Source organism: Mytilus edulis, chromosome 4 (genome assembly GCF_963676685.1).
Source record: "Mytilus edulis chromosome 4, xbMytEdul2.2, whole genome shotgun sequence".
NCBI lineage: Eukaryota > Metazoa > Mollusca > Bivalvia > Mytilida > Mytilidae > Mytilus > Mytilus edulis.
The window spans coordinates 62,377,894-62,390,633 of NC_092347.1; the positions used below are offsets into that span (position 1 = coordinate 62,377,894).

At 31.0% G+C, this 12,740-nt stretch overlaps 1 protein-coding gene across 1 annotated transcript; it reads left to right on the forward strand.

Annotated features, from left to right (window-relative positions):
* Nucleotides 1–5,459: 5,459 nt before the first annotated feature.
* Nucleotides 5,460–8,111, forward strand: LOC139520151 (complement C1q-like protein 2). Its single transcript, XM_071312620.1, has 3 exons — nt 5,460–5,477; nt 6,676–6,845; nt 7,655–8,111. The coding sequence occupies exons 1-3, from the start codon at nt 5,473–5,475 to the stop codon at nt 8,047–8,049; spliced, it is 570 nt and encodes a 189-aa protein (XP_071168721.1). The 5' UTR covers nt 5,460–5,472; the 3' UTR covers nt 8,050–8,111.
* Nucleotides 8,112–12,740: the final 4,629 nt, after the last annotated feature.

Consider the following 12,740-nt stretch of genomic DNA (forward strand, 5'->3'; position numbering starts at 1 on the left):
ATATGAATATCTTTTTTAGGGAATGTGGATATTCCAATCGAACTTTAAAAGATCTTCGATATTAATGAGAAAATTTTCTGAATCTGACACCACCATTCAACTTGATTTTTGACATAAATAATATTTTTTGCCTTTCGTATCGTATTTTAACCAGTAGTCGGAATCAGGCTATGCTTACTGTGCACTTCATTTTGCAGAACAGTAAATTTATTCGTATGAATCCTGTTTTGTTTAGCGGCTTCACAAAAGGAAGACCATATAAAACGTGTCTCTATATCAACTTTTAGAATGAACGCGCAAGACGAAACATTTGAAAAGAATCTACTTTTAAACGTTCAATGTTTTGTTCTTTATTGATTGTTATCTTTTTACGCAACAAATAAAGTACTCCACAGACCAAGTTATCTGTCTTGCTCATCCAATAGTTGCAATACAATGGAACTATAAACATAAGATATTGTCATACAAGAGGGAAGTTTAGATACATATAAGATATATATAAAACCAGATATAACTCACCATTTTCTTCAGAAAATGCGACTGCTAGCAGCCAGTTGGATATTGAATATCGAATATCGAATAACAAACCAGCAGCTGACTTCGTAAACATTGGAAAATGCTCGTATCAAGGAATTTGGCAGTTGTTTTCCCTTAGTACGTTGATAGTTCTCGTTTGATTTTGAAAGTTTTAAGGAATTTGTCTATGATTTCTGTATTTTCATTTTCAACCTGACATGTATCTAGAAACATACAGTGAGTGTCGGTTTAGAATTACACCGATCGACAAATTGCTCAATCTTAAGTTTTCAAAATAGCGTTTTGTGAACAGATGTTTTGTTTTAGTATTTCAAAACCACAAATCAGGGTACGGATTGGATTTGACGAAATTGATTAATAAAGAATTGAGAAAAATGCCCCCCTCCCTGAATATTATATGGGAAGAATCGAAAAAGGAAAATGGCCAAATAATTATCCATCCAGATTTATTTAACATTTATAATATTCTATAACAACTGTGTTTATAAATACTAGTTGTATTATTATTATATATTTTAAAATGTGTCTCTGAAATGTATCTAACTGATTTATAAATACTAACCACTTGTGCTTTTAAAAATCATACGCTTCCTTCAAATTGTTTTTTTTTTCTCACAGAAACACCATCTGAAATATAGACGTGAATAATGGTTCAAAAGAAAGAAACAAAAGGATAAGAAGACTGGTAGATCACTGGTATTACTTTACTCTAAATACGTTTTCGTCTTACAATTTAGCTAAATATTAGAGGAATAAATCAAGGAAGGTAAGCTTTGACAAGTATACCCTTCAAACATGATTAGCTTTTAAACATAAGACATATGTGTTTTCTTCACAAGAAAAGATTTATAATAGTCTTATTAAAAGGTTAAACGACTCCAGAGACATCAACACTTAGATTTAGCCTGAATCAAAGTTTACTTTGCTGTATAAGGCAACGTCACATGTTCAATAAATAATGCAAAACATGCACAACTAACTATTATACTGAGATGCGATGTCATATCAGTAATTAGCGAAGAAAGGATAATACGGAGTTATTTAGATACACCCTCGACGAGAAATAGTTTCATAGCTCCATTATGATGACAAGAAAATTGATAGTTGGAAGTATACAATACCGACTTAAAAGTCGGCATTTAACTCATATATTTGAAATAGCAGAATATATATTTCACTAACAATGTTTAACAACTTTATGGAGTGCTTCATTTTTGATACAGATATTTCATTTACGAACAAACTAATGTGATTACTGTATGAAAAAGAAGCAGTTAATTTATTTCACAATAATTTGTCTCAAGTCTTTAACCGCCAAAGCATGACAATTACTAATTAGTTTTATGTAGTTTTGCTATTAAAGAAAAAAAAAATAATGGGACAAGCAATTGTATCACGTTTATATAACCGAAAAATATTGACAATTTGTACTTTGCAAAAGATCGACTAAATATTTAGTAAAAAGAATTTGCGAAATGAAATTATAAAATTGTCCAATGAAAAAGTCTTTCAGTACATAAACGAAGATATTTGTACTTGAAAAATATTAATTTTTCTTCTTACTTTGCATCCCTGAACACGGACAACATTAAAGCTTTATTTGACAAAAGAATAATATTTACCCAAACAAAGACATGACCTTGTGCAATGCCAAGATACAGGTATCGACAGATTGTAGATCCATCCATAAAAAAAACCAAAAAAATCAGGCATTATCTCAGTTGATACACTTGCTTCCCTTGTACAATTTCAGTGTTGAGTCTCATTTGCGATGTCACAATCGAGAAAAAGAGGACAGGATTATAGTTACAACACTTGGAACATATCTGTGGTCATTAGTAATAAAGATATTTCATAACGTTCAACTAACTGGTGGTGTAGTTCGTAAAACATTGAAGAACCTCTATCAACTAGTAAATAATAAGAAACGACAAACTTTGGAATCTCGTATCAACTACAAAAATGAACTAGAAGATATTTCATACCGTAATCAGGCGTTTCTGGAATTTTGATCCATAGACATGGAAGTTTCAAAATTGGAAATCTGAGTAACAAATTAACATAGCCTGTAACTCAGTGGTTGTCGTTTGTTTATGTGTAACATATTTGTTTTTCGTTAATTTTTTTATACAATTAAGGCCGTTGGTTTTCTCGTTTGAATTGTTTTGCATTGTCATTTCGGGGATTTTTATAGCTGACTATGCGGTATGGCCTTTATTCATTGTTAAAGACCGTACGATGACCTATAGTTGTTTATTTCCGTGTCATTTTGGTCTCTTGACGAGAGTTTTCTCATTGGCAATCATACCACATCTTCGACTTTTGTCTAGATGACGTATAATTTGCAAAGTCCAACTAATTCCTTCGCTTACAGGTCTGAATAAGGGCATTACTTCTGCAGATCACAAAAATAAGTTTGAAAACGTAATTATTAATAGTAATTTGAACATGAAACAAGTTATTTCAATAACAAATGGTTATTTCTGAATATTAGACCTCATCATTGTCTATGATTACATGTTTCAGTGATGCTTGACAAACTTGATTGACAAATAGATCTTTTATATGTAAAAACAAAGGTTTATGGTTCTCAATAAGGACAAGGACACTACTTTATGCAAACGGATTAAAAGATACCAGAAATTAGATCCTTGAATTACTGACACCATACGTCATGTGGTCATGAATGAAAGATTAGAGGGAATAATAGTTATCTGTTTTTTATATGAATAGATTTAAACGTGGGATTTGCGTGACATTCAAACAGGACAATAACTGAGAAGGCTCGCAACAATTCTTTGAAAATTACTATCTGTCAAATCTTGATGTCAGTACATGTATGCATCTACCAAAACGATTCAAACGGATGGTTTTGACATGAAAAATGAATTTCGCATAATGAAAAAAATAATTCCATAATCCCGCAAAGACAGGCTTCAGCTTTTATATCCTTATGAAAGTCTGACTATATTTGAATTTATGAAATGTATTAGTTCACCGGCAATTTTATAGATTATTACAAAAATTAGCCTGCATCGAAAGAACAATAAACCGCATACGAATATTGATAAAATATTGTATGAAACTAGTCTTTTTGAGAATTGAATATTTTTTGGAATATTTAAATAAGCGTAACATCGTGACTGCTTTGTGCATCTGTAAACGTTTTCTGTAATTTCATAACATGAGAAAAAAGCAATTCAAATCAATGTGTTTTTAAAATATGTTTTTCGATTTTTATGTGGATCCAGTACATAACATGCAATTTACTTTACCTACGAAAGTATAAAAGATATTTATACATTATTTTTCGATTTTCATAAACAATTGTACATGTTCTAAGGACTTCTCCTTTTTGAATTTAACATTGATTCCGATATAATTTTATACGTTTTTCATAAACTTTGCCTGATCAAGAAAAAAATGTTCTTCAAAGCTTATTTTGTTTCAGTTTAAGGTTGGCAAACAAAAGTTTAAAATGTAGTCCTATCTGTTGTTTTTTTTTTAAAGTTTGCCTTCTTCCAAAATAAAACATAACTGTGTAACATGCAATAAGAACGTCCAACAAAGTTACAAAGTCTTGATTAAGGAAAAGACAAACCATACAATACAAGATGCAGTTATTTGCTAGTAAATGTTACTTTTGGTAAACGTGTTAGACTTTTTAACTTTTTGGATTCGAGCGTTACTGATGAGTCTTTTGTAGACGAAACGCGCGTCTGGGGTTTATACAAAATTTAGTCCTGGTATCTATGATGAGTTTATTTTCAACCGACAGAAAACTTAAATAGTAAAAATTCCTTACTCCAAAAATTCAATACAGAAATTCTTCTATCAAATGGCAAAATTTAAAGCTGAAAAACATCAAACGAATGAAAAACAACAGTCATATTCCTGACTTTGTACAGGCGTTTTTAAGAGTAGAAAATGGTATGTAAAAGAATCCTTACGTGCTTAAAAAGAAGAAAAATATCTTAAAATCTTTATTTCATTCTTACATCAAAAAGGTGGGCATGGACAACAATGACATTAATGATAAGATGTACATATCTTTATTTAAAAAAAAACCAGAATATATTCGTACGCAATAAGTACGTGTCATGTCTTATTCCAAGTAATATAAATTATGAAATAATCAAAGAAATAAGATGAGGAAGTATGTTTTTACTAATTGTATTTTATCTATAACTGTAGGATTACGTAAAATTAAACAGATCCGGAGTTGAGTCACGTTCCGTTTGTCTGCAATTGTGCCGTCAGTACGAAACTGATATTATTGAAGTTGTTTTGTGGATTAGTTTTTTCATTCATATCAAAAATTTGCCATGATAGATTGCAATAAGCATTTTTATCTCAAATACGCTGCTGCTGTTACACTTCATTCATGATTCTAATCTCGTCATTCCCTTTCAGACCATTGTACCGGTCAACTTATTGCAAAGCAATAGGTTAGCATTAAGTCTTATTTTTTTTTTAACTTCTTTTACGAGCAAGCTTAGTTAAGTTCTAAAAATGAAATTTGAAATACAAGCATTGTGCCTCAAACCTTTTTATTTCATGTTAAATGACAATTCGTCTCATATTGAAAAATATACTTTTTGTGAAAACTGTTCTTAAAAAAAATAGTATTTGTACAGAAAATCGTGAAGTATATTGAATTCGGAAAGCAAGAAAGAAATGAAGGAAATATCTATTTTTTTAGATCATTTGTAGTGAAACATGATGAGCTACATTTGAATCCTTGTTCCCTTTAATATTTAGGTTTTTTCAAGCAAACAGTTTTTTTCTTCTTCAAAACTTGGCACTGGTTCTCAAAATTATGGATTTTGTAATAAGAGAATAATGTACATATTGCATGTCTAGTATCAAATTGAGATATAAGTAACTGTTAAACAATTGTATTCCAAAACAATCCTAAATAGTACTATAGTCAAAATGGGGTAAGTCGTTTTACACTTAAATAAGTATAATGAACTAGTACGGTGTGTTTGATGTTAAATCTACAAAAGAATTTTGAATATATACTCCAAAGAAGGAAGTACTTTTAAATAGTTATCCAAGGTATCAGGATTATAATTTAGTACGCCAGACGCGCGTTTTGTCTTCATAAGACTCATCAGTGACGCTTAGATCAAAATATGTATAAAGCCAAGCAAGTACAAAGTTGAAGAGCATTGCGGATCCCAAATTGCAAAAGCCAGAAAATAACTCCATATACAATGATTTACAAGAAACAATTCAATCCTGAGGTATCTGAACATTTGTTTTCGGTATTTCATCGGATAATTACTACTTACAAGAAACATGTAAAATGCGTTTTTAATCTGATCTCCACTATTTCAACATCTGTACGTTTAACACTTACGATACAATTACACTGACAAGTCTTCTATAGACAAACCGTGCCTGCTGTACAACATTTCAATATAAAAATAAGAAAATATGGTATGATTTTTTCAATTAGATAACTCTTCACCAGAGACCAACTATCGTAGAAACTATAGATCACTGTATTGGCTTTGACAATAAGCAAATGCATGTGCGTCCGCGGCGCTTTTCTTGATTTACCATAATCAAAAAAGGTCGAACCAGCTTAAAATTCAAATTGAAAATTACGATAACCCTTGTTTCGTGAATGAACTTTTAGAACCACTAGGTCAATGCCATCGATAGTGGAAAATTTCCTCCAAAGGGAATAACAAATCCAGAAAAAAGTACACTTGTTATGACATTTAATATAATTAATAGATCATGAAACACACAAATGTACTGTTTATAAAAACTATAAAAATCAGTAAAAATGTTTATGTTTTCTGACTCAGATTGATGACCATAACCAGAGCTAAGAATTTCAACACATGGAACACTAGTTTATATAATATTTATCCTTATAAATGAAATTGCACTTTATAAATTTGATACATCTGGAGCAGTTTTCGGGTTAACCTCTTTCGAGCATAAACCCAAATTTTAACAAATAAAAGTTTACGATGTTTAAGAAATTTGGATACGTAAGGTCCGATACGACAAACAGGGAACTAAAAAGATTAGTCGTTTCAAACCAAGGACAAATTTGTCTGGAAATGGTGTTAGAATAACAAACATTTAGTATTATTTGTCATTTTTTGTTATTTCTAGTTTTCTAAACGTTTTTGTGTTATCCTTTACAATGTATGTGTTGGGAAGCATGCATCTAACAGATGGACATACATCATGCAGTAGGACATCTGGTCTGATGAAAAGCATCCAATATCAGCTAAAACTTGTGGAGGAAGGCAATGGTAGATGTGACTGTAGCCATCGATATAGTATGTACTGTTCTTTCACCTTTGTTATTAAATGAGCATTTAAGGGGGTAGACCTTGGTTCAGGGAGATAACTCTTTAAATCAGTTAAGCGTTTGTAAAAGTCAAGTTCATCCATGTATTTTAAGCATTTACCTGAAACAGATTGAAAATAATCTATGTAACCTAGAAGCTTAGAATATATTCTTAAAAAATGGTTGACATAAACGTACTGATGATTTTAAGAGTTATTTCCCTTAACCTAGGTCTACCTCCTTAACATTGAGAAAAAAGACCTGTATGATGTTAGGAACTTGCTCGGTCATTAACAATTCAAATATGTATTTGATGAATAAGTCTGTTGAATATTAAAGTGATCTGCTCATAACTTCAGTACTATATAGACTAAAAAAGACTTAGTAAAAGGGAAAAGTTGAGTGCAAGTGGGTAATTAGATAATTCAAATATGTATTTGATGAATAAGTCTGTTGAATATTAAAGTGATCTGCTCATAACTTCAGTACTATATAGACTAAAAAAGACTTAGTAAAAGGGAAAAGTTGAGTGCAAGTGGGTAATTAGATAAGAAGTCGAGGATAAACAAATATGACCAAAATGGTTGCGACGAAATGGAAATAACTGGTAGTGGTATAATTCATAAACCTAACGATTGAGCAACACTAGACGTATAGAAACAAGGGCGAAAGTTAATAGATGTTTATTTTTTTTTTCATTTTCAATGAGTATAATTGCACCTCCTTTCGATACATCTGACACATTATGAGTTGTTTCAATTTACTCATCTTTTTAATATTGGTACCTTTTCTTTTTAGATAGGAAACAAATTGGATTTCTGGTGGGTTTGAAAACTACATTACAAAATAGACCGAAAGGATCCGTTGTCATTTATGACAAAGTTATTACAAATGATGGCAATGGCTATAATCCTTCAACAGGAATATTCACAGCATCAGTTGAAGGACTTTACTCTTTCTCATGGACAACAACGACCCAAGCTAACAAATATTTCTACACGTATCTGGCAGTGAATGGAAATTTGATCGCTAGAAACCATGCTGGACACGATAATGTCAATCTATCAGCAAGTCAGACTGTTGTTGTTCATTTGAAGAAAAATGACAAAGTCAACATTAAGGTCCAAGATAATCTTGTCGGACAAGTAATTTATTACGACGGGTGGTCAACCTTTTCAGGTTTTATGATATGATATTTTTATTATATTCACTTTGTTTAAATCGAAACATAGAATAAAAGCATACATAACATGAATCTGTCTGAAATTATTTTTTCCAAACTGCCCAATAAGCTTATTAATTATCATTCTAAATTTATATAGTTATTAAAGGTTCCAAGATTATAAGTTAAAACGCCAGCCCAGTAGTCATCACTTTTGTGTTTTCTTGAATTATCAGCGACTGAACAAAAAATATGTTGTATGATTGTCAATAAGACAACTCTGCACAAAGAACCAACATTAATATAATGCAAGATGTACACATGGATAGCTCTCAGAAGCAAATGGTCATAAATATAAATTAATTGTTTGAATTTTTCGACATTCTATCAATGGAATAAGTTACCTTATCTGTATTTGAAAAACTTTAAGAATTGTTTGTCTTAAATTCTCTTCAAAGTTTATGGGACCTTTTCAATATTTGTTTTTATTGCAGCGTCACTGGTGAGTCTTTAGTAGACGAAACGCGCGTCAGGCAAACAAAATCCTGGTATCATCGATGAGTTAATTTGCAAAGAGAGTAAAAGGCTGTTTAATATGTTGTTTCGCAAGTGCAATGTCCAATGCCAAAAAAAAGCTTACCTATATTCATTAAACAAACAAGTTCAACCAAATCAATTCATTCTATTTTGTTCCTTGTATAATATACACATAAAGCTGTTAGAAGGAACTACTAAAAAGTGTATAACGGTAGGGACATTAAAACTTTTAAAATATTGAACAACAAAAACGCAAAGAGAGTATGGAGGTCTCATGCAATGATCATGAAGGTTTTTGTTATAGGCTGTTGAATATTGAATGTTAACTATGATTAATAATTAGCCACGTCAAGTATAGGTAAAAAGATTTATGAGTTTGACTGTCCCCTTGGTATCTTTCATCCCTCTTATAAATGTTAAACAAAGAATAAAACCACTTTTTGCTCAGATACATATCTAGAGTTAGAGACTGTATGTTAATCACCTCTAGATATTTTTGATATTTGTGTCATTGTGCTTATTTGCATGTACTAGTATCCCAAATTTTTTAATCTCATATTATATATTTAAAATTGAAAAAAGTAAGACCAGTTTGTATCAAAAACGGTTAAAACCAAATTAAAGTTGATTTTCAGTTGACGGTTATAATAAAAATGTGTGCAATTTACTTTATTTTACGAATCGGGTCAATTCACGTTGACGGAAATGAGTTCTCATTTACGAGTTTATCATAAATTACTCTTTTAAAACAACTATAACTATTATAACTTTTAAGTGAAGTCTTGTATTACAATTCCAATTGCCGGTGAATGTCAAAACATGGTGTAAAAAAATAGTTTATTTTTTTCTGAAAGTTATTCCGTGCATCTTTTTGGGGATATCATTCATGGAAAATGAAAGGATAACATGTTTACTTGGAGCGGTGCAGCCTAGTAAAAACAGCAAGCAGAAAGTAGAACAAAATAGTTTTGACTTCAGGGTAACATAATTTTCAAAATCAAAATTTATCATACATGATGTGAAAATGAAAACAAAATATCTATCTAGCATTTTTTATTTTCAAAGATCAGTTGTTTTGCATGTAAGCCTATGGATTAGTCAATTTCAAAACATATGTTCACTACAAGAAAGTAGCTCTTGTAGACTTTTGTGCGCACAGAATGACAATACAGCATTATTTAAGTACTTTTAAAGAAATAAAAATCATGGGGTATCAAGTCACACTGAATTTTTGTTGTTGTAATAATTCAAAGATCAGCTGTTTTACATGTAAGTCTATGGATCAGTCAGTTACAAGGCTGAAACCTGAAGCCACCAACTGAATTCATGGGCGAACGGCCGTTGAACTTATTTAAGATTTAAACATAGTATGTTTAATGTTGTTTCCGAGTGTATTATTGGTAGCTTTATCTATCTAATTTAAATCAAACGATACACTTGATCCTTTTATACAAACAAAAATAGAGATACTTGTATTGTGGACTCTGAATTCATCATTCTTTAATACTTCTTTCATTAAGTTAAAATCACATGAAGTACTTGTATAACTGACATCTAATATAATTCATTATCCTTTTATTCAATTGAAATCAAACGATTTTGTATCAGCCTTTTAAACAATTGATACAATACGAGACATTTTATTATGGACATTTGAAACATAAGTTTTATAATCTAATTGAAATAACACACGATTACTTTCTTGTGAACATTTGATATATTATCATTTAAGGGTTGACTTAATTGAACATGCAGTTTTTTTTTTCAAAATTTCAAAATGTGAATTTACTAGGTTATGCAATATCGTTACCACGGCTGCCATTTAATCTGCTTGAAATGAAGAAGTTTATTGAAAATTTCCATTAGAGTATCATAGAATTTGGCCTCAAAATATCAATAGCGTTAAACATAAATAAAAGTCTGTGGTGTGTATTTGTCAATATATTTTAAGCATCTGTGTTTCGGAATCAAATTAATGTAAGATATCGGAATTGTAAATGACAATCATACTCTCATGATTAACCAATTATAAAAGAATTGTATCATTATTTTGCATAACTGTTTTAGTAACCCCATAACCCCATAACCCCATACGTCACTCTTGCAAAATTTGACATAATTGGTCCCTTTGGAAGTCGTTATCTGTTTTAGAATAAACGTTGAATGAAGCCTGTCCCACTACACACTTTGAATGGGAATGTATTTTTTTGTGGCTATTATATCCTCCATTTTAATGTTCCGGTTGTAATTTTTGTAATCTATTTGATAGTACTACTGGTGTACAATAAAACTGTCGAATGTTAAGTCCTATTCTGTTTGTATTCGCCATAGCAACATAATGTACGTCTTATGTCTTAGATGAGCGTAATCGCAAACGAGTTTATACATTTGAAAATCGAATTTCAGACGTCAAGAATATTATTGCTGTGGAGACGAAATCGTTCTGTAAGATTGAATTAAATGTTTCATCTGGAAATACTTTTTGATACCCTTAATTCGAATAATTAATAAAATAAAATAATAGATAGAATAATGCGAGGTGCCTTTTATTTCTGCATGAATTGTAGATACAAAATTTAACTTTCTCTTTCTCCGAACTGTATTGTGATGTCTGTAATATTCAAAAATATGTATCCAGACATAAAAAAAAAAAGTTTAGTTCGAGGCCTGTAATTAAACATCAACCATTTATAAAGCTTTAGTTATACAGATAAAAGTTATAGATGTATCATGGAAAAACTATTCAGAATACTCCAGACAGTCTCAATCAGGGGCAACAGTAGTTTACTGATACTAAAATCCACTAGGAAGGTACAAATTAAGTTAAAAAAAAACCTGAGGGATCACAAAAACTCAAAAAAAAACCCACCAAAACTGATTGTGTCGACAGGAGAAGTATCAAGTTGTAAATGCATTACCTGCCATACGAATTCTGACTTAGCAAAAATGCCTGATTTCTGAAATTTGGTTTTAGAGTTTATATGATTCTATGCCGTGCTGTTCGTTTTCATATTCATCGCGTGTTTCGTCTACATAAGACTCATCAGTGACGCTCAGATCAAAATAGTTAAAAATCCAAACAAGTACAAAGGTGAAGAGCATTGAGGACCAAAAATTCCAAATAATTGATATTCATGTCAAAACCGAAGCGCAGACAACTTGGTTGGTGACCCTCGGGGACCAAACTTCCACCAGCAGTGGCAACGACACAGTGGTGTAAAAAGTTATCAAAGATACCAGGATTATAATTTAATACACCAGACGCGCGTCTCGTCTACATAAGACTCATCAGTGACGCTCATATTAAAATAGTTATCCTCACGGAGACATATATGCATTGTTAATTATCATGACAGAACAATATAATCCACAACAAAGCCGTCAAGAAATAATAGCGAGTTTTAAGTGTGTTCGAAGTATTATTCGCAAATATGTTAAAATTAACATTTACTCATTTTCAAGTATATTACATAAAAGTTTCAGAATCATTAAAAAATATATCAATTCTTTATTAAATTATAATCATATAAAATAATCTAATTTTGGATGAAACGCGTCTTCTGATTGACTGGTAGTGTTATGTCTATCAGCTGATAGACAACAATTTGTTTTATTATACTTCACGTTAAAATGCCATATTTTGATTGGCTAATACGAGGGTGTTAATTTACTCTATCACATGGCTGAGAGAGTGACAATTATTTTGAATGTTACCCTCTTGTCCAGCTTAATCGGAAATCGCTTATTTAAAGGTCAATGAATTTAATTTACACCAAGTGATTAAATATAATGCTTAAGTTCTACTTTTTGGCTCATATATTTTATTATTTGGCTGTTAAAATAAAAATAATAAAACATCTTGCTTGACTTTTGTGGCTTTTTCTAAGACCCGCAACGTTGTTATGTATGTGGTGTCATAGAAACTACTTTTTACCTAAAATTAATCTGTAAAAGACAATAATGAAAGGACATTCAGTATAATAATTTAAATAACACATAGCTGAGAGGGTGATAGAGCAGATTGGTTCCCCTCGAAAAAGCATTGTCAACCTTGGCTTCGCCGCAGTTTTCTCGGGATAACAATATGTTCTATCACCCTCTCAGCTATGTGTTATTTATATAATGTTTCTGTGCCGGCCAAGGAATACGAGCTTTGAATAACACAAAGGAAAAAATATATTATTA